Consider the following 21014-nt stretch of genomic DNA (forward strand, 5'->3'; position numbering starts at 1 on the left):
GATACTGTTCCTTTTTCCCAGAGCCTTTCCGACGTCTCGAAGCTTCGGTTTTCCTTGCTGAGAAAATGCTGATATAAAAATATCAAATTAAATTGGCTTTATCTTTATCCTTATATATATCTTGCTCATTATTGCTCTTTTTTTTACTTTCACAGAGCGAGTCCGACCTCCTCACTAGCCACCGATCAACCAACCATCCAAACCTCCGATTGGTGAACACAAAGAGCCTCAAGTAGACACTTGATAAAAATCCGTCTGTCTCTCTGTGATTGGTTATAAAAAGAAAACAATGTTATTACCATCGTCATTATACAGGTGTACTTCACAGTTAAGACAGGACGCTGGCTGGGGTTGTCGTGGCCACACGTATTCGCACATACACACAGCGTGATTGGCTGAGAGTCGCGGCCCTTTGACAGCGACATCAGTTCGAGTCCAAAGAAAAGCACATGGTTGTCTGCTGGACGCCACCGGCATCAACAAACCAAAGCAGAAACGTGATTTCACACTTAAAGAAGATCCGTGGTGTTAAAACAGTGAACAGAATGGTGGAGGGAGACCTTTCACATTTGGTGCTGCAAGCCAAATTGTCATTTTATTTGTTTGTTTTTTTAATCTCCACACTGTCCTTCTATGAAGAGCCTTCGTTCTCCGCACCCCTCTTTTTAGCTCGCCGGTCGTCCCGTGGAGTCAAAGTCACGCTCTGCGGTTGGATCCACCAACAGAGCCGAGGCGTGCACCTCGGATTACGAACGGAGGAACGGAGATGTACAGAGAGTTGTCTCCTCTTTGTCAGCTCTCTCTCTTTGTCCCTCTCTTTAGTCAGCTGAGTGATGTCTGAACATTGAATGACAGTGAGAGAGGACAGACAGGGTAAGGTTGGACCGGGACAGTGAATCTGAGGGTTGTTTGATTCCAGTTTGCTGTTGGAGGGAAGGGGTTGGCGTCAGGGCTCGTCTGCGTCGCCTCACTGGCCACTGGGGTTGCGCTCGCCCACGCTCTTTCCTAGAAGATGGCTGAAGTCAGCCAGTTCTCCCAGCCCTCGGGGCCCGTGCATGTCTGGCCTGATGAGGCCCTGGCGCTGAGGGTGATAGGGTGCGCCATTGTTGCTGTTGTAGTTGAGCGCCTCATGACTCCAGCGAGGCTCCCCGTAGTCCATGTGGGGAGTGGGAGCGGACACCACCCTCCGTCGGTCGGGGGAGTCCTGCGGCGTGGCAGGGTAGATGTATTCTCCTGCTGAGTTCCTTAGCGCACCGGTGGGGCGATTGCTACCGTGCTCCCCTCTCTGCGTGGCGAGGATCAGGTAGCGATGGCGTTCTGTGTGTGGAGGCAGCACCACCTCTCCTGGGTCATCTATCCGGACCATACCACCGCCGCCTCCACCACCGTGCAGGAACTTGGAGCTCAGGTAGATGACGGAGTTGTTAGGGCAGGGAGTCCCAACGGCAGTGAGGAAGGTCTGACTCTGGTCCCACTCGGTGTCCGGGAGACGTACACCCCGTTTCTGCTGCAGGGGGGTCTGCTCGGGCGTGGGCAGCAAGCCGGGGTCCATCTCTCCTTTAGGCCAGCCGTTGGGCGTGACGAAGGGGTTGTCCGCCTGCGAACAGCGCCGCTCCCCGCCGCTGGTTCTCGTCACGCTCATCACCGACCCGCTGCGGCCTTGTCCCAGCATGCTTTGCTCTTTGTCGCCTTTGCGCCGGGCGCCGCCGGCTCCGGAGCCGCGAGAGTGGCGGTGCCGGTGACTCATGATCCAGCAGACGGTGAGACCAGAAAGGACGGCTCCTGTTGCAAAAGCTGAAACAGCAGACACCACTAAGAGGTTTACGGACACGAGGCCATCGGGCTCCTCCATGAAACTCTCTTGGAGCAGAATTCCTAACAGAGAGAGAAAGAAAAAAAACTTCAGTCAACTGGTGAAAACACGCAAAAAGCATCAGTATTTCCTGCACAAAGTGCGTGGGAGTTTGCAAACGGCCAGACAGAGTGACCTATTTTCCATCTCCTCTCTGTGGGTGGTAATTGTCATATGCTTTCCAGCCAAGGTAGCTGTGGCTAATTGCCTTCATTATGTAAAGTGGATGGTGATTTTAATAGCTCTAATAACTGTCTTCCTGATTGAGAATAGCTCTCAAAGCTAACATGTTTCACAACATTAGCTTTACAGAGAGAGATGCCAACTCTGTCGTTAATGGCGAGTAATAACTTCAAGCTTCCATACGATGAAAATCTCTTACACAGTCCAGGTGCCGTTGACGTTACATGTGTGCTGTAGCTAGTCTGACTTTAAACTATTTTGAAACAGAAACACCCTGTAAGTGTTAGCCCAACGTATGCATACATTCGTTTTCTCTGTTGCATCCATACAGCAAGATGATTTCTTGCGCGAGTGAACGCGAGGCATCATGTTTATAGATAAAGAACAGCTCATCTGCGAAACACAACTTTCTGTATCTTGGGTTTTTTGTTTTTTTTTAAGTGAGTACAAGAGATGAAGTCCCTCAGACAGAACTGTTTATGAATTATTGAAGATATGAAAACAGCAAGACCACAGCCTGGGCTGCCATGGATCAATTAGAAAAATGCCAGAAAAGGAGTCATTCTTTGCTGCGTAAGCTCTTGGGACAAGCACCAAATGAATACAATGAGAGCACGTGCGTGCCAAGGGAAGCAGATGAAGGCAAAAAAGAGGGTGTTAGAGGAGAGAGCATCGTGGCCTAAAGCATACTTGAACATTTGGGGCCTTAGACAAACACTCGTAATAGTTGTTAAATTACAGCTCCAGTAGTAGCAGAGGGAGGAATGTCTCCACAAGGACAGCAAAATAAATCCTTTCTAAGAGAAAATAAATGGATATCATTAATAGACAGTGGGAGCCACTTACTCACTTACAAGTTGTTGAGCACAAAGCGGGGCAGAGAACGGGAGGAATAATGAACACGAGGAAAACGGGACTGTTGTGTTTTTAAACAAACATACTTTTATTAACAGAGATATTCATTTTTAATGGTGCCGGTTGTGGTTCAAACACTCCAGCACGAGACAGCCTGGTGCTTAATTAAAGTGGCCCGTGGCTTTGTCTCGTTTGGTGTTAGGCTACACATTGGCATTAAAGCAGGGGAAAGGGAGCTAAGACGCTGTGAGAGGCGGCCGAACGGCCACGCCGCTCTCGGCTGGATTAAAAGGGGTAAAAACTTTGACTCTTTACTCGCCTAAAAATGATTCTGAACTTTTTGTCCAACCAAACGCAGCACCAAGAAATCCTGCGTGGAGACATCTGGCCATTTGTAGACTGGACATTGAGCTGACACACAAACTGTTTAACTCAACACCGACAGCAGTGACTCACAAATTTAGCTGATCTTTGGGTCTTTCGCTCAAGACAACCTGACACTGTGGCCAACTCGCATACATATATAAAAACCTGTGTAGGAAATCTATCGACAATATATAAAATGAGACATCACGCCCCACAAGCCGGGAAGCACGAACCAGTGTCTTATCACGCACAGGCAGTAAAACGTTCAGGTAAACAGAAGCTCTATTTTCAGCTTAAATGAGACTTTTCCGAGGGCAGATTGTATCCGCTGTAAATACGGACCCCCCTGAAGCCAATCTCTCTCTGCTGGGACTCGACAGGAACACGAAGCCACGACTTTACCATCAGAACATTTTTTTTAATGATCACAACCAAGCATCTGTAATCAGAAAAACACACAGCAGGTGTATCAACAGCCCCGAAGAGGAAACCACAATCAAAATAAACTGAGTTTAAAAAGAAAAATTACGCTTTCCCCTCAAGAAATTTCCCATAAATGCCACAAATATCCAATAAACATTTACCAGTTTAGCCTGCAAACATCACTGAAGCCGTAACAAGCAGGCAGACAATGACAAAACTCCAAATTAAATTAAAAATAATATTAGACGACACCCTGACTTTTACTTCCTGTGTGAAAGGGCTGGATAAAAACAAGGACGCCGTCTCCAGCAGACAAATCTGCAGCTTCATCTTGAAGTAACTTCATAAAGTTGTGCGGTTTTGTATGGCGCACGCTGCTGCGTCAGTGCTTACAGGATGTGGGTAATTTAACCTGTGAATAATGGGGTGTAATAGTGAGCACAGCTGTTATTTGAATTTGTTAGGTATTAGCATATTCTGCGTTCTTCATCATCGACCAGAAATCGTGTAGCCATGAAACACTCTTAATGAAAAGTTTTTATTGCGTTTAACTTTATTAAAAAATGTCAAATTTGAAGACAAATGGGTTTAATAATAATTAAATAACGGCTTCGTGTTTTATAACAAAAATATTAATAATTTCTCATTCAAGGAATAAATTCATTGAAAAACCACTTAGTTTTTCTCAGATAATTTCAGTGTTAGGTGTTGTAATACTTCGGCTTTGACCTTTTGTGGAACTCACTGGACTTTACTTGCAGCTTATTTACTTTTCTGCCAACAAAATCCTCAAACTCTTTGGGTTCAGCCACGTCTTGAGAACATTTTACGATCACTGAGCATTAAAAACTGAATTAACAATGGAAAAAACTTTCTGCCAACTTGAAGCTCTTCTCCTTTGTGAGGAAATGCTGATAGCTGTTATATTTATCAGGCTCTCCATCTTAGTTTGATGTGTCCATATTTGCTATTTAACAAAAAGCTCATGTGAGGCAGACAAAATATTTTTGCGTATTTTGACCCAATAACAGGAAAATTACAGCTCACATTTCCATCCTGCCCTTCACTCTGTCTGTCTGTGCCAACAATCATACGACCCCGTATGAGCGAGCGCTTTGGCGATAGTGGAAGAAAAAACTCCCTTTTAATAGGAAGAAACCTCCAGCAGAGCCAGGCTCAAGGAGGAGGCTTGGTTTAGCCACAGCCAGCAGCGTTGGAGCAGCTGCCACCTCCTCACACCACCCATCCTACTTAAAGCAGGGGTGTCAAACATCAGGTCCTGGGGCCAGAATTGGCCTAGCAGAGACTCCAATAAAGCTCCTCTGGACAGCTTTGGAAAACGTGAAGGGAGTCATAAATTTTGGACTTCTAATTGTATTACACATTTCTTTTTACTGATAAGGACTTTGAACACGGCCGTTCATGCTACACCAAAGTAATTAGGTTAATAGATTATTCTGTCATTAAATGATAGAAATGTTTTTTGAAATGGGAGTTTCATTGAGCGGGCTGCGTGTGGCCTACGATGTAAAACGAGTTTGACGTCTCTGCCTTAAAGCATGACTGCATCCCACAGAGCTGAGGTGACAATGGGTACAACTGCACTTAATCATTCATCCATCCCTTGTCACTAACAATTAAATGTTAGAGCTTGGACAATAGATTGCGGACGCCATCGATGTGAGCTCATACACTCACAAGTTTGCAATTTCCATCGATCGAATCCTGCCATTAATCAGGTGGCCTTGTTGGTCAATCAATGTCCTTTTCATCATTAATTAGTGCTTTATCACCAATCCGCTGAGCTCAGTGAAACACGTGGACACAGGCTTTAGTTACAGCCTGCTAATTATGTGACACACACACAGTTCAGTTCGGTTCAGCATCACACAAATGTTCCTCAATAAGCCGAGATCAGCGGGATCGTGTCAGCCTTAGAGCGTAATGCGATCTGTATTTGTCTTTCATTTCTGCTTTTGGTTGATTCAACAATCCCTCCTCCCCACGTTCCCATTTTGTTCCCCAATCACTTCATCACAGCCTCTGAATATTAACACGTATGGAAAAAAGAATAAGTTTGTTCTCCTGCAGCAGGTCTTCACATGTGGTTCATGCTATGCATTGGAAAGTGTTTATTTGACCGTGTATTTAGGCTTATTTAGGATTTTGCCCAATGGGATGTAAAAAGTTGATTGCCTAATATCTCAAAATTGCTCTGAACACAGATGGCAGCTCATAATTGAGATCTCAGAGCATATCAAAACACAGCCAGCTCGTGGTTACGCAGGCTAACCAGCACAGTCTTTGTGTATTCATTTAAGCACCCATGCTCTTCCATGTTTGGACTGAATTTGGCGTTTGTTCACTGGGACTTCTTCTCTCCTTGAACATATTGTTGGCATCTTTGGTCGCGCAGCCTAAACACAGGCTGATTATTGCTGTATTTATTTCCATGTTTTTGGCCGATATTCAGCTCGGAGAGCTTGTCAGCTTTAGTTACATTATTATTCCTCTCTTCAGGAAAATAGACATTTTTGAGGCACAGATGCGACACAGAGGCAGGAAGTTACTACCATATTCCCTCTGCTCTACTCCTACACACACACACAGAGGCTTGAGGAGTTTGAAAAGTCAGGTATTGCACGTATCTAGGGTTGGATTTTTCTTTAATAATCCCTCGAGTCCTGATGAGTTTGTAAACGAAAATGAAGTTCTGCGACCGCAGAAAAATTCAGAACGAGCCAATAACCGCCACAAATCTCCTCTCCCACGCTCACAACATCTGGAATTGTTCGCAGCGCACTCGGATGCAGAGGTTTCAGATGCTTCTTTAACGTGTACCTCGGCTGTGGTCCAGGCTTGCTGTGTGACACTTTAGATTAAATTCTGCATGGCTGCAATAATGCTGCTGTCAGCTTCATGCAGGGGCACGTTTCTGACAAGTGTGTTTATTATTGCTGTACGAGTGTGTGTGTGTGTCACAGCAATCACGGCACCCCAACTCTCTTGCTCTCTCTCTCTTTGACATGGACACTTAGATATGTTAATTGTTTTTTGCCAGCTTCTTTTATCCCCCACTTATGTCTTTCTTGGATGCTTGACATCGAGAGGAAATCTTCAGCCAGTGGGAATAAGCTGGAAAAGGATTACGATGATAAAGAGAGCACGCAGAAAGCAGAGCGATTGGGAAGTGTGCGTTTTTGTGACAGCAGGCAGGTTTCCCCGCATCCTTGGGGTGACAGCAGAAACTACTGCTCGCGCGCTCCTTCCTCATCTCGGCTCCTTCTCTTCTCCAATCCTGCTCACTTATTAAACCTTAATAGAAGCCAACAGGCCTGCCTGTCAGCCTGACGAACACTGAGCTGCTTGTCTCCGGGCTTCCAGCTCCAATTACAGCGTAACAATGAGAAGAAGGGAGAGGAGAGTGATTTTTACAGTATGTATGCTAAAAAAGGGGAAAAAAAGGAAAGAAAGTGGGAGGAGAAGAGAGGACATGAGACAAAAGAGGGGGCGAAGATGAGAGGGAGGACAAGGCTAATAAAAAAAAAAAAGGAGAGGGGATTAAAGAGGTGACCACAAAAACGAAATACGACCGAGGAGGGAGCGCAGAGGAGAGAGAGCAGAGAGATGTTGTTCCCTGTTGTTGAAAGCAACACTGATAAGATATTTGCTCAAAAATACTTTTATACTGCCTAACTGTCAAAATCAAAAGCACAAAGAAAATCAGAGTTTCTCTGGTATTTCGCTGTCTTTGTCTCTAACCCGCAGTCATCCGTTCCTTCGCGCAGCGCCGTCCTGCCCTCCCTCCTATCCGCTTGTTAGTCGTTAATCCTTTCTCAATTTCTCTCTCCTACCCACCGCTCCTTTGATCACCGGGGGTGGCGGCATGATGGGAGTAATAGCTTCGAACTCAAAAGAGAAGTAAGGAAACTTTTATTCACATACTTTCAAATCAAGGTTGCTCCAGTAAAATCTCATTTTATATTCGAGTGTCAAAGTTTCTGTTACTTCTGCAGTGTGACAGGCGCGGTTACGCTAAATTTCTGTGCCTACCAATAATCGCTCGTACTTGTCCTCCGCTCTCATTTCTACCTCCCCGCATTTAGAAAGCGAGTAAAGGAAATTATTGAAAAGCCCTGCTAGCCGTGCCAGTTGTTCAACATTTGCCTTGATTAGAGCTCTGGCAGAAGACTCGGTATCTGCTCGCTCCAGAATCGCAGTTTGGCGCCGCTTTCAACAAAGGCCTTGTGAACGTGTGTGAATGAGACGAAGGGAAGGAAAATTATTTTCGACCCACCATCGGTGATGATGATTATGATTAGAGAAGTGCAGCCAAGGCATAATCCCTGTTTATCACATGTACTGAGTCTTATTGTTCTGGCAGATTTGGCCGTGGTTTCTGTAGGTTATGATGATACTGTAATGACTGCAAAAACTGGGAACACGGCAGTGACCTCCAGAAAAACACGAGTTCAGACAATCGCTGAAAGATTTACTGGCGTTAAACTGTTATCTTGCAGCGTGCCCACTGTTATCTACAGCCACAGCTCCCGTCGGTGTCCTGTGATCTACACAACATGTGTTTTAAAGGCAGTTTACACGAGTCTAAGCAGCTGACTGTTATTACGCCACTGATTTGTTCTTATTTCTGTGCCGTAGTCTGATAGCAGCGTGCCGTGATTTATGAACTGAATCATCATCAGTTTGCAAATTCTGAACACATTTTAATGATCACTAAATCACTGTGATCTTTATTTCCCGTAGTTATTATTTAACAAAATAAAACACCTTTCAGCGATGTTGAAACTGGGTTTTTTGGAGACCGGGGATGTAAATCTGTCCGTCTCTATCCGGTCGTTAAGTCTGACATCACTAGCCTGTCTGGACCTAAACTCCGCTGCAGGTCCATATATCAAACGATCGCTGTGGCATTACTGAGAGTTGAAAAACTGTCTAAAGTCTTTCATCTTTAATAAAATGATCAGCGTTCTGCTCTACCAGGTGTAACAATTGAGTTTAACATCCAGGCATCCATGAAAACGGAATTTATGACATTTAACGGAGTTAGAAGTTAGCAGGAAGTTAGCTCGCTAGATTCTATCTAAATACAATATAGCATGTCCTGACTGCGGGGTTTTGGAAACAAATTAAAACGTACAGCTCTGTTATCACTTCCAACATAAATGAATACTGAAGTTTGGCTAGCTGGTATATAATGATGTGCTACGTGACCATTAGCAACACAGCTATGTTAGCATAATATAAACAAGCTAACTTTTTTTCCACTCGATAAAAGTTGACGTGAGTGTTCTCGGTGGTCAGGAACAAATGTAATCGCATGGCAGGATGCTGTAAAAGGACCGAACTTCAGCCAGGAGAACAACTGAGATAATCCATCCACAATACGAGGTTAGTCATTCATATACTGCTCCATGGGCTGGGCTGTAGTTACATCCTAAGGTTTTAAAAACTGAGCTTAAATAAATGATTAGCGGTAATAAAAGCCGAGGGAGGTCAACAGTGATCACTGACTGTTTTAGGAGCTTTTTGAGATTAAATAGAAGAAAATACAAAACATTAAACATGTTAACAACACAAAAGCCATATTAAACGCAGACTACTTTAGGCCTGGAAGTAGGATTCGTCGCGTCATCACTTAACGACCGGATAACATTCCCACGCGCCTTTGCACTCAACAAAGAAAAAAAAACCGCTGTTGTTTTTATAGCAGTTTGTTACGCTGGACTTCTGAATGGAGTTTGACGATTGAGGAAGAAAGAAAAACACGATTCGAGCAGCTGAAATGAGTTTTTTAAGATATGATTTGATTCAGATGGCCTCTAAAAACACAGAAGGAAACCTCACTCGCTGTTTTAACTACTTACATCTGTTAGATGTAGCACACGCAGCTAGTGAGGATGGGGTGCTAGCCGGGGCGTGTGCGCATTCTTCGTATCACAGAAATGAAATTGAAATGTTTGCTAAAACAAACCAGACTGAAAATTTAGTTTTAGGTTTTGAATAAAACTATGAAGTGTTAAGTTTTTGGTGTTCCTGCCAGCATCATGACTCAAATCGTTAGCCATTTTAGATGCTAACAAATTAATTTGCAAACTATTTGAGGTTGCTACAGTTCGATAGGTTCCTTAATCAAAAGGCAAGCAGGGGAACTTTTATGCGGTTTGAGAGCCAGAATCCATGTTTTAGAAATACAGCACATCAAAACAGAACAAAGAGACTTCACAGCTTCCCGGTGGACCTGTCGATGCCACGAGCGCACACTTCTGAGCTTGATAGGTTACGACTGTGTCAGCGTACAGCCGGTGATCTGAGGGGCTTTCATCTCTGGAATCCACCATTTTTATGCATAATGTTAATGTGTTTATGCACGCAGTGACGGTGGGATTTCACGTGGCAAAGCACGTGCGCTGTAGTGTGAATAACTGTGTATAGATGTATGAATATGTGTGAGTTAATAAGTAAGTGCGCGCTGTGCCTGCATCCATGGCTCAGTGATTTTGCTCATTATCCTCGTCTCCTTCTCCTCTGTTGAAGAGACTGCAGGCGCTGTTTCGTTTCTTGTTTTTAGCACGTACTCCTTCCTGCCGTCTTACTCCTTTTACTTTTCTCTTAACAGATACACTACATAACTTACCCATTACCTCCACTACCTCCTCTACTTCTGTTTCACGCACACAAACGCAGTGCACCTCATGCTGTGAGCTGTGAAACTAACACCAATGTGTGTTCAAGCCAGGCAGCAAACTGGGAAAGAATCGAAAGGCTTTAAAAAGAAGCCCAGCTCCTTACTTGGACTAAACCTTGCTTGCTCATAAACCCTGTTTACTCTCGGGATGACTGTAAAACCATTTACAGTCTGTCCCTGACAGCGTTTTCAGAGCGCGGCTTAAAGAAAGCTGCTGGGGACTTGTGCACAACTCTCTCGCACAAAAAAGATAAAGAAATAAAAACACCAACCTTGGCTCCCGAGGGCCGCTGAGACGCTCACTCGGCTGATCAATATGTTAAAACATTTATGCACACCACCCATGTGTTTGTAATTAAAATTCCATAAAATCTCCACCAAAAAACACACTGTTAATAGATTCTGGGTTTATTAGCGAGGGCACATCAGGCTTTTGGCTGATTTAGAGTCAAGGCTTTCAGTGATGACTGCATAATTACAGACCTTGCTGCCTATACATTCCACTTTTCCATCCCGCTATTTCTATCCCGTGTATCTACGTTTTTAACTCACCCTCATTTGGCTTCCTTCTTTGTGCTTATAGAAAACTCTGCTAGGGGTAAATGAGGTAAGTCTGGAGTTGCTTTGGGCAACAACGTGTGTTAAAATCATCGGGGGGGGGGGTGCCGTGTAATCAAATGCTACAGGAGTTTTTTTCTTTTCCATTCTCATAAATGTTTTTTTCACAGCCTACGCACACATGTTGCTATTCCTCATTCTTTATTCGATTAGATCAGCAGACCTTGTTCTCCAAATCTGGTCAACCTTTTAGCGAAAGGCAGTTTAACAAGAGAGAATCTGTTAGCAGTTTCAGCTGCATCCAATCCAAACAAAGCAACTGGGCTGTGGCGGACACTGTGGTGAAATAAATTGTTTTGTAGAGCTTCTCGTGTGCACGAGAGTGCACGTGTGCAAACATGCATGCGTGTTTTCCTCAGTAGGATGTAGCTTTTTACTATTTCCCTCTATATAGGGGTGCTATACAGCGCTGGCTGTGCTTTCGTTTGGTAATTGATATTCTCATTTTAGGTGCAAAGCCAAACGTGCACTATCGAGAGCAATAATAAATATTCACAAACTTGTCGCAGGCAATAAATTGGAGAGCAGGTCCGCACAGAATTAGTCTAACAATCTGCCCAGAGGGTTCACGTCTCTCATTCCTAAATCATGAAGCAGGCAATTCAACTTAATCTTTCTCACATGCTACGTCCATATATCACGTCTGTGTGTGCTATATACCCACCAGCTGAAAACACACGCCACATTGTTTTTCTTATGTTAACACCACCAGAGCTGAAGTGTTGGAATCTTTCCACATACAAATTTATGAAGGTTTAACAAAATGATTAAACCATCAGGCCTCACGTCAAGGCGGGCGGCTGACAAAAGCTGCTTTCTCCGTATACGTGCAGCCGCTCGTCTCTTGTGTTAATTTACAGGTGGCCTTTAATGAAATGTCTCGGCCATGACACAGGCCCACGGCACCGCAAATGGACACCGCCAGGATACTTCCAGAGCTGAATGATCACTCAGAATCACGGCGCCTGTCAGGACCCCGGACTACAGAGACTTTCGACTGATCAATACCGGAGTGCCGCAACAAACTCCGGGGTTAACAAGATAGGAAGAGGGTGACGGACAGTGAGTAGAGGAAGGACGGAAAGAGGAATGGAGGCCGAGAGATGTGACAAAGAAGAGGTGTGCGAGTGTCAGAGGGAAGAGAAACACCAATGAAGTGAAAGTAAAAACGGGGTGCTAGGGGAGCGTGAAAAAAACACAGCAGTGTTATTGATGTGTTTCAGAAAGGAGGGAAAGTGTTGTTTGATGTAGGGGACTCACCATGGTCGATTTTCGTCAGAGTGACACAAAAACAATCCCCAGAGCTGTGAGAGCAGAGTAGTTACAGCACTCTGGTTGTCACACTGCAGGGCTTTCAGGACGCGGCGCCGGACCCGTATTACTCAGCGCCCCGGGCCAGTTCAGATTCCTCAAACAGCACGCAGCCCGCTGTTTATTTCAGCAGACGGAGACAAAGTGGAGCGTACGCTCGTGTGCTCTTGTGCAAAGCGTAGGGTCACCTCACACCCCATCTATATTTTGCTGTTCATACAAATGTATCACCTCTGTTTGAGGCTGGCACCCGGCTCATGCAAACCAGGACGCTCACCATCACAAACCATCGCCCCACACTCATTCTCAAGTAAATGTGCACGCTAAAGGGTCTGTACCTAAATATAAGGCACAAAATGTAATCAAAGTAAAAGTAGAAGTACTCAGTATGCTCTTATTTTACTGCAACTAAAGCACAAAAGCATTGTTTTTGTTTTATTCCACTGACGAAACATTCGAGGCAATTTAACTGCACTACAGTTGATCTCATTAAGCGCACTACAATCAGTTAAAAGAAATATTAAATATTTCTTTTTTCTTTGTCAGACTGTTCATCACGTTGTTTTATTTGATTGAATCTTTGCAATCAAGCACCTAACGATTTTATTTGTGCCCCACAGTTACAGTTTATCAAGGTTGTGGCCTCAAACTTTGGACTAGTAAAAAGAAAAAGGTTACAGCATTATTATCAGACATTAAAGCCTGAAAAATGTATTTTTTTCTGGAAATCAGTCCCTCTCTCCTCAAAAACAGTGCTTTCCTTTCACTTCTTTGTGTCAGATGTTTGAGCTTCAGTGTGCAGAATGACACACGTGCAGAGTTTGACACCAGAAAGCAGTTTTTACTTTCATCTTCCGAAGGAGGAAAGTTTCTTTGAGCTCACCTAGGATCTGACTTTAACACTTACATGTACAAGATGACTGCGTGACATAAAAAAGGAAGCCCGGCTGGATCCGACATTCATCTGAGACGAGGAGCGATGTGGAAGCCTGCACGTGTTCATTCGACTTCTGTAAAGTTTAAATATTTTCATGAAAATATTTAATTATTCATAGAGTCGAGATTTTTAAACGGGGCACAGGTTTTTTTCCCCAAACCCTTTTTGTGCTTAATAAACATTTAAAACAAATGATCACTTAAAAGGGACTATTTTAGGATTTACTGATTCATAGGAGGCCTTTAATTATTCATTAGCAAATAACGATTGAAGCTTGGGAGAAAAAAATGACAGTTTTTCTTGCACTGCAAGAACAAAAACAATAGAGGGACGAAGTCTGCTGATCAGCTCTGGCTGACAATGTAGTAACACCATCAAGTGGAGCTTATTTTATTTAGATCGCGCCAAATTCTCAAATCATGGACGTCCTGTGTATTATAAGATAAAGACCCAACAATAATACACACTGTGGAAGAGAGCCAGAGATTAATAATAACTAATGATTCAACGCAGAGAGGTGTATAAACACAGTGAGTGAAGAAGAAACACCTGGTGCATCATGGGAATCCCCAAGCAGCCTACACCTATTGCAGCATAACTAAGGGAGGATTCATGGATTCGTCTGATTTTGACAAATCCAAGAAAAACACAAACATAACATCGGAAACGTTCACGCTGTGTATACATAGTACCGATCGAAGGCCACTGAAATATTCTGCAGACACTATGTTGTAATACCATATTTTAATTACAATATATGCGACATTTTTTCCCTCCAATAAATGCTTTTGATTTACATATGTGACGGTCATAAGGCTACACACACACACACACACACACACACACACACACACACACACACACACACACACACACACACACACACACACACACACAGAAAACATCAATCAGCCCAGATCTGAGGCTCTCTGAGGGGTCAGCGGGTTCCCATGTGTTTTTTAGTGCTCTCTGTGAGGAACCTGCTATGGAGAGCGAGATGCGATGCGAGCCAAGAGGACTCGGAGGAAGAAGTCAGATGAAAGAGCCGAAAACCTTCAGGAGTCCTTGCACCTCGCCGAGCTTTCTAAAGGCTGAAGCTACTATTCTTATCTTCTTAGAGCTCTTTAAAAAAAAATCCACACTGAAAAACAACACACACCAGACAATATTTCACCACCCAAACACACACTTACACATGTCAGTTGGTAAATGGTGTGAGGTCCTCGTATTTCATCAGCCTAAACCTCAGTATTCACCGAGGGGATTGGCTCTGTTCTTCAAGCCTCTCAGAAGCTCCTTGGGGTGGGAAAGATGTGAGAGCTAGAGCGCAAGCTGGTGTCTGGGGATGCGCAGTTACGCGCTGCGCTTCCTCCATCTCCGCTTCCCCTCACTCTCGCTCCCTGCCCTTGTGTGCGACTTGCAGGAGTGACAGAAGAGAGTTAGGATTTGAGGAAGGTGGTATGAAGGTTTCTGAAAGCTCTCTGCCTTGCCTCTGAAAGGGGATAGTATCATCTCTGTCTTTCTCTGCCTCTGGATGGGTTCAGACTGCAGGGCAACACATTTATCATCAGCAAACTTAAGATCCTGTGTTTTAACCGGCTGCCGTTTAAATACAAAGAACTCTGTTGGCTTTATCAGCCCCGCTGCCCAAACCTCAGCCGAGGCCCCCTCCAAAGTGCAATAATTAGGATGGAATGAAATGAGGCCGCGGCTGTAAATTTGGCAACACGTTTTCCTTCCTAAACAAAGCTCGTCACAGCGTTCCAAGCAGCCAGACAAAAAGCACGAGCCCGTCCTAGCTCTGCGGTGATCGTCATCCACTCGAACATGACGCCACAACAAGGGATCACCAATCTGCCTTCGCCTCATTGATGTTTTAGCGGACCTCAATTACTGAGTGACTGCATCCCGCTGTTCCACCAGTCAAAACACTGCCTTTCTTCAGGAAATATTTTCACAGCACCATAATTGCTTCCATCTGTAGCTACGCTGTGGCAACACTAGCTATGTCATTACGGCTGAGTGAGTTCACAGCAAAAACGGGTGCCGAATGTGCGACTCTGATTGTTTGTGTGTCAATTTGGATGCAGGCGTTTGTTGGAAAACCGACTCCGTTATTATCAGCAGAGGGAAAACAGAGATGTGAGAAAAGTGCTGTAACGGAACAAGGAGGGAATCTGACGTCTCGGCGGCTCCGGCCCCACAAACACCCACACATCGCCTCCGAATCCTGTCTGATGACTAGTTTAACAGAGTTGACTTTAGCTGATGAGGTGTCTGCACAAACACAATTTGACTCTATCCTCAAAAGGCTTGCAAACAACAAAGTAAAATGAGGCAGTGTTGAGATTACTGCTGCCGGAGGCTCTTCCGAAGATTTCGCAGGACCCCAAAAATGATGTGGATACGAGAATCTTTCTTTTAGAATTAAGATGCCCTCACGGTAAATTAAAAGACCCAAGCTGGCGTACTGACATACCATTTAGCCCGTGTTTATGCTGTAACCGATTGGCCTGTCAGCAAAGGTTACGACCTGGAAAAACTGAAGCCGACCAATCGACGCGTTGCGAGAGCCTGTCGCAAGTGGATCTGACATATGTGGCGTCTGTCGACACTTTAATCAAATCTGACTCATTACACTGTTTACAGAAGTGGCTTATATTACCTGTCACACGCGTGTTCACACATTCTCATCTCCCTCACACACACACACACACACACACACACACACACACACACACACACACACACACACACACAAAACACTCGAGCATTTCAGAAGTAGTTTGGGGGTTTCTGTCAACAGAGTATGTTCTGCTCAAACATCATTAAAAGTAAATCCAGCATAAATCCAGCTGCAGTTTGTCACGCTTGCTGAGACGTCCACTGTGAAGAGCCTTCTAAATTGGAGGGCACACAACTGCTCGCCCGCAGATATTAATGACGGTGTTCCTGCAAGCAGAACTGTAAGTGCAGACACTTTGCACAACTTATATGTGCAGTTTTAGAGACCAGAGGTACAAACGCAGTTCTCACATGGCACACTAAAGCAAATAAGCTGAAGAAGCCATTAAGGGCTTATTAAAAGGTGGAATACAATATCAACACGTGTAGTCACGGCAACCTTAATTATGGCAAGTCATGTAAATTTCCTCTGAGGCCAGGAAGAGCATTCTGTGCATCAGCAGCCCAAATATTTTTATTTAGTACTTAATAAATAATCCTGTGATGGACTTGCGAGGACTCCAGGGTGAACCTCGCGTCTCTGTCAGCATCTGCTGGGATCGGCTCCAGCTCTCCTGTGACCCTAGCTGGTAAGAAAAAAGAAGGAAACCTCCCTGCGACCGCTTCTGACCTCGGGGCGATTCCTCTGCTCGCCTGGTGGGAGGCAGCCTGTCTCAGACTGACTGCAGTCTTCTCAGACAGGCTGGAGGTTTTCAAATAAATGCTGTCTAACTTTTAAATGGAGACAGATTGCTGACAGTCTGCGACGTGGCTCTTTGCAGTAGAGTTGACCGAACTGCTTGTATTCCTATGTGAAAGAAAGGCTGCTGAGCGTGTTTGTCATTTTGCAGTTAAATCCTCACATCACAGTTTGTAGAGGAATTCCTGAATTTCCGTTTAATATCTCTGAGATTGTGGCTGGAATGTGAGTAGGTAATGGTTAGTCTGCACGTGTAGATGGCAACAAAGTGATTTTTGCAGATTTATCATTAAGTTAATCATCGTATTATCACAGATTGCCTGCCACATTGTGACTGTTTGCTTGTTTTATGGACCAAAATTGCTTTAAAGACAGAAACGGACTGAAAAGTCTGTGTCTCCAGGACGGAATGAAAAATACATTTATTTCATTCCATGCTGGAGTTGTGTCAGAATTATTTAATAACTGATGAATGTACTGACACTGCTGACCTGACTATGGGTATTATTCACTGCGCAGCAGACGCCCCTGTCAATATTCATGTCATGTCAATATTACTGCTACGTGATGGTTGCATCTTTTCAATCACATGAGCAAGAGAAGGTCTGCTAAAATCAACATGAAGTCACACACAGTATTTTATTAAATTAAAATGTATATGATGTTTGTGCATGCATTTATAAGAGCAGGGATGGGCAATTATTTTCACAGCAGTGTGGCCCCCTGGGAAATTGCCCACTGCTGCATTAGAGCCTCGAAACTGCTGCATGTGTACAGATCACAGCTTCACCATCCCAGTGTTTGTGCTGTATGTTAGTTTGTATGAGAGAGATTAGAGAGCAACAACAAAGTGCCTGCACAAGAGAAAATAGAGCCTATAGATTAATAGACTTGCCTTAGCACACATGCCCTGTACACACACACACACACACACACACACACACACACACACACACACACACACACACACACACACACACACACACACGTGAATAATTGAATCCAGATATTTCTCTGACCTCATCTATTTCATCAAAGTGTCCCTCCCACAACACACCGTCTCAATTAAATGCTGTGCTTCCAAAGTCTGCTTTGATCAAAGTGGGTTTAGAGCAACAGCATGTCTCTACATACTAATATTTGGGGTGCGTGCGTGTGTGTGTGTGTGTGTGTGTGTGTGTGTGTGGAGGAGGGATTTTGTTTCTAATAAATGCACAGAGAGCCATACATAACCACAAGTCAATATCCTGAGCTACGCTCAACTTCCTCACCGTTTCCCATTAAGAAACTGGTCTCACGCTCCTGACACTGCAGAAAGAAATTCCTTCAGTGATGCTGTGAGAGACATTATCCTCATTTCATTGACTTTCATGACAGATGGACTAATCTGAAAGAAGCAAAGTAAAGACGTGGATGCTTGCGTGAGGAAAGTAGAAGGACAGCTCCTCTGTGATGTGTGAAAAGAAAAGATCAGGAGGATACGAGGCAGGTGGTTTATGTCGCCGTGGCAGAGTTACAGCCTGGTCACAAGCCCGCCGAAGAGGCCAGCGACAGCTGCGTGACGCAGGAGACGCCCGTGGTGCTCTCAGTCCATTTGTCACACCGGGCCGACCAAGCTCCGCAAAAAAAAAGATGCTCCTTCCTTTCCCTGCGCCGGCCTCCATTCTCACGGCTTTCATCTACCCTCACCCTCTTCTTTTCTCAATTTCCTACGTGATTACCGCTGCTGCATCTCCTCCTCCTATAACCAGACTATTTCTGTCCCCTCTCCCCATCACTCTGCTTCTTTTCTATATTCACCCTTATGACTCTGTGCTTCTGATCCCCTGAACTGTTTCTCCCTTTCCATCCTCAAAGTTTGCCTTCTTCCTATGATCTCTCAATCCCTTACTCATTCTTTTTGCTCTACTCTCCACTCCTTGATCTGATTTACCCAGCTCCCCCCCCCATCTGTGCTGCTCTCGGCCCCATTCCTTTCCCCTTGCAGAATCACCCTTGATATCTATTCGACTGCCATCAGCCAGCGAAGAGATGAAAATCGATTCTCCTTCCAGCAACTGCTCCTCTCTGGTTAAGGAGAAAGGGGAGGCAGTTAGCTGGGCTCTAAGTAAGGCCGTCCATCCATCTCTCTTTGAGGTCTGACGACAATGCTGCTCTGAAATCAGTGCAGCACTTACAGAGACCAGAGGGAGAAGAGTTAGAGGAGAGGCACTGAAGCAGTAGAGGACTGCAGACTATGGCACAATAAATGGCTCAGAAGAACAAAACTAGCATAATATCCCCTTAAATCATGAATATAACCAACCTACCCTTGACGGGGTGCAGGTTTACTGCTCAGCGTGTGAAGGACAAACACAGTTTACTTTCCCAACTTCCTCACCAAGAACGTACAAAGCACATGCATGGAAGCTAAACTCGTAAAATCCTTTCCCTGTTCCAATGATTGTCAAAGCTTTAAGGGGGAATGCGTCCACACATTTTTTGACCCACACGTTTCCTGTTAGACTGTTATTCATATTCTCCCACATGAGAATCATCTTTCACCTCCGTCTCCCAAATGTAAGTCATTTCCGAGTCTTTCATGTCGCTCCCATCCACGTTTTCTGGTAGTTTTCATCCCATTCTGTCAAAATCTCCATGGCTTGTGACTCACAACCTTCCCCATCAGGAGTAGCACTGGCAGTGAAAGGTTAACCTGAACCCGACCCACGATGACAGCGTCCCCGCTACATGAATAAAATCCAGACGTTGAAAAGTCTGCAGCGCTAACTTGTGCAAACTAGAACTAATCACAGAGAAGCTTGTCGTTTCAGGCTGGGGGAAGAAAGAAAAATGACAGAAATGCAGCCAAGCACGTGGAACTCCCGGTCGCAGGAGCGCTGAAGCACAGGAAGCAAAAGCAATGGCGCCATAAATTAATAGCAAAACAAAACGAGCATAATTTTAATATGACCATCATAACCTTAATGGGTCGGTTCAGCCAATTATGAAATACAAATAGCAACATACTTTCTCACCTCCAGTTTCACTGGCGGTGTCTAGCCAAGCAGGCAGTTTTGATTTTATTCAGTAATTCGGTTCCAAACATTTACAGCAATGGAAAATATTTCAGAGAAAATGTCTGGAAAAATTGAAAGAAAGAAACAACGAGGAGGCTCAGACGCCAGTGGCGAGATAACACCAGAATCCTGAAAGAGCGAGGCAGAGCGAAGACGTAATGCGTTCAGATTGTCACCGACAGCCGTTCTATCAAAGAGGACTTCTGCTTTTAAACTTCTTAAATTGTTACGATGAAAACATGTTACCTGCCGCGGGGAAAGTATCCGGCTGTTTAGAGGAAGAGGCGAAGATTGGATATTCAGAGTTTCCTTTCTCTTATGTCCTCTCCTGTTAATCATCACATGGCTTCATTTATTATTTCGTAATTTCTGTTTTTAACGGTGAAAATATGAAATCTGAACTGTGGCTGGAAGCGACAGGGAAAATGTTGTTAGACATGCAGCTACAGAAAGTGACTCATCTTCAAGAAGAGAGGAGAAGCCAAAGGGAGAGAGCAAAAAACGAGTTTGCTGAATTCCCTTAAAGAGACATAGATAGGCCAGACCATATCTCACCTCTCATCTGCTTGGTCAAGGTACAGACAGGTGGAATGAGTCCAATATAGAGATATGAAATATTCAGCAACCAAAAGGCTTCTGTCTGTTCCACCGTTCCGGGCCTCCGAGGAGTCTGTGTGGCTACAAGCACATGCATATACAGCGCGTGTCCTATATACATAAAAACGCAGAGGAATGCTGACAGGCACACGGAGTGAGGATGTGCACTCTGTTTTCAAAGTCTTAACGGTGTCAGTGACAGTTTTTCATAGCAGGCCTGCTGAAGCCGCGGCTCTCCGTCTTCCTCTGACTGAATATTACATTTGCAGATGACTGAAAGAGTCTTTGTCTTACAGAAAGACAAAGAGAGATGGACTCGGCATTAACCACGAACAGGAAACACAGAGGAAAGGAACCGTATCAGAGACAATGAAAGTGTCAAATAAAAGAGATATGATGAAAGGATAGATCGCGGCACCGAGTTCATCACGTCCGCTGAGACAAAGTGCAGCCTGAGCGTCGGTGGCAGCTGTCAGATAGACGCCGGCTCACATTCCCGCCATGTCGGCCCAGCAGTGCCCGGTCACTTCGCACCGGCGGAGCACGCCTCTGTCAGCTGAGCTCAGCTCGGCCATATTTCACGAAGGGATCAGATGTGGGACCAAAACGTGCCTCGGAGCTCGGAAATTCCTCAAAGGCAGGACCGGAAAACAGGACGGTACATCTTTATGTGGCGGCGCTCC

At 44.7% G+C, this 21014-nt stretch overlaps 1 protein-coding gene across 1 annotated transcript in view; it reads right to left on the reverse strand.

Annotated features, from left to right (window-relative positions):
• Positions 1–820: 820 nt before the first annotated feature.
• sema6bb (sema domain, transmembrane domain (TM), and cytoplasmic domain, (semaphorin) 6Bb) overlaps positions 821–21014 on the reverse strand; it is a 127545-nt gene continuing 107351 nt past the window's right edge. The window contains exon 17 of the mRNA XM_026159696.2: positions 821–1875. Coding sequence (XP_026015481.2) covers positions 968–1875 — 908 coding nt within the window. The 3' untranslated portion in view covers positions 821–967. The remainder of the gene's footprint in view (positions 1876–21014) is intronic.

This window comes from Astatotilapia calliptera, chromosome 23, assembly GCF_964374335.1.
Source record: "Astatotilapia calliptera chromosome 23, fAstCal68.1, whole genome shotgun sequence".
Taxonomy (NCBI): domain Eukaryota; kingdom Metazoa; phylum Chordata; class Actinopteri; order Cichliformes; family Cichlidae; genus Astatotilapia; species Astatotilapia calliptera.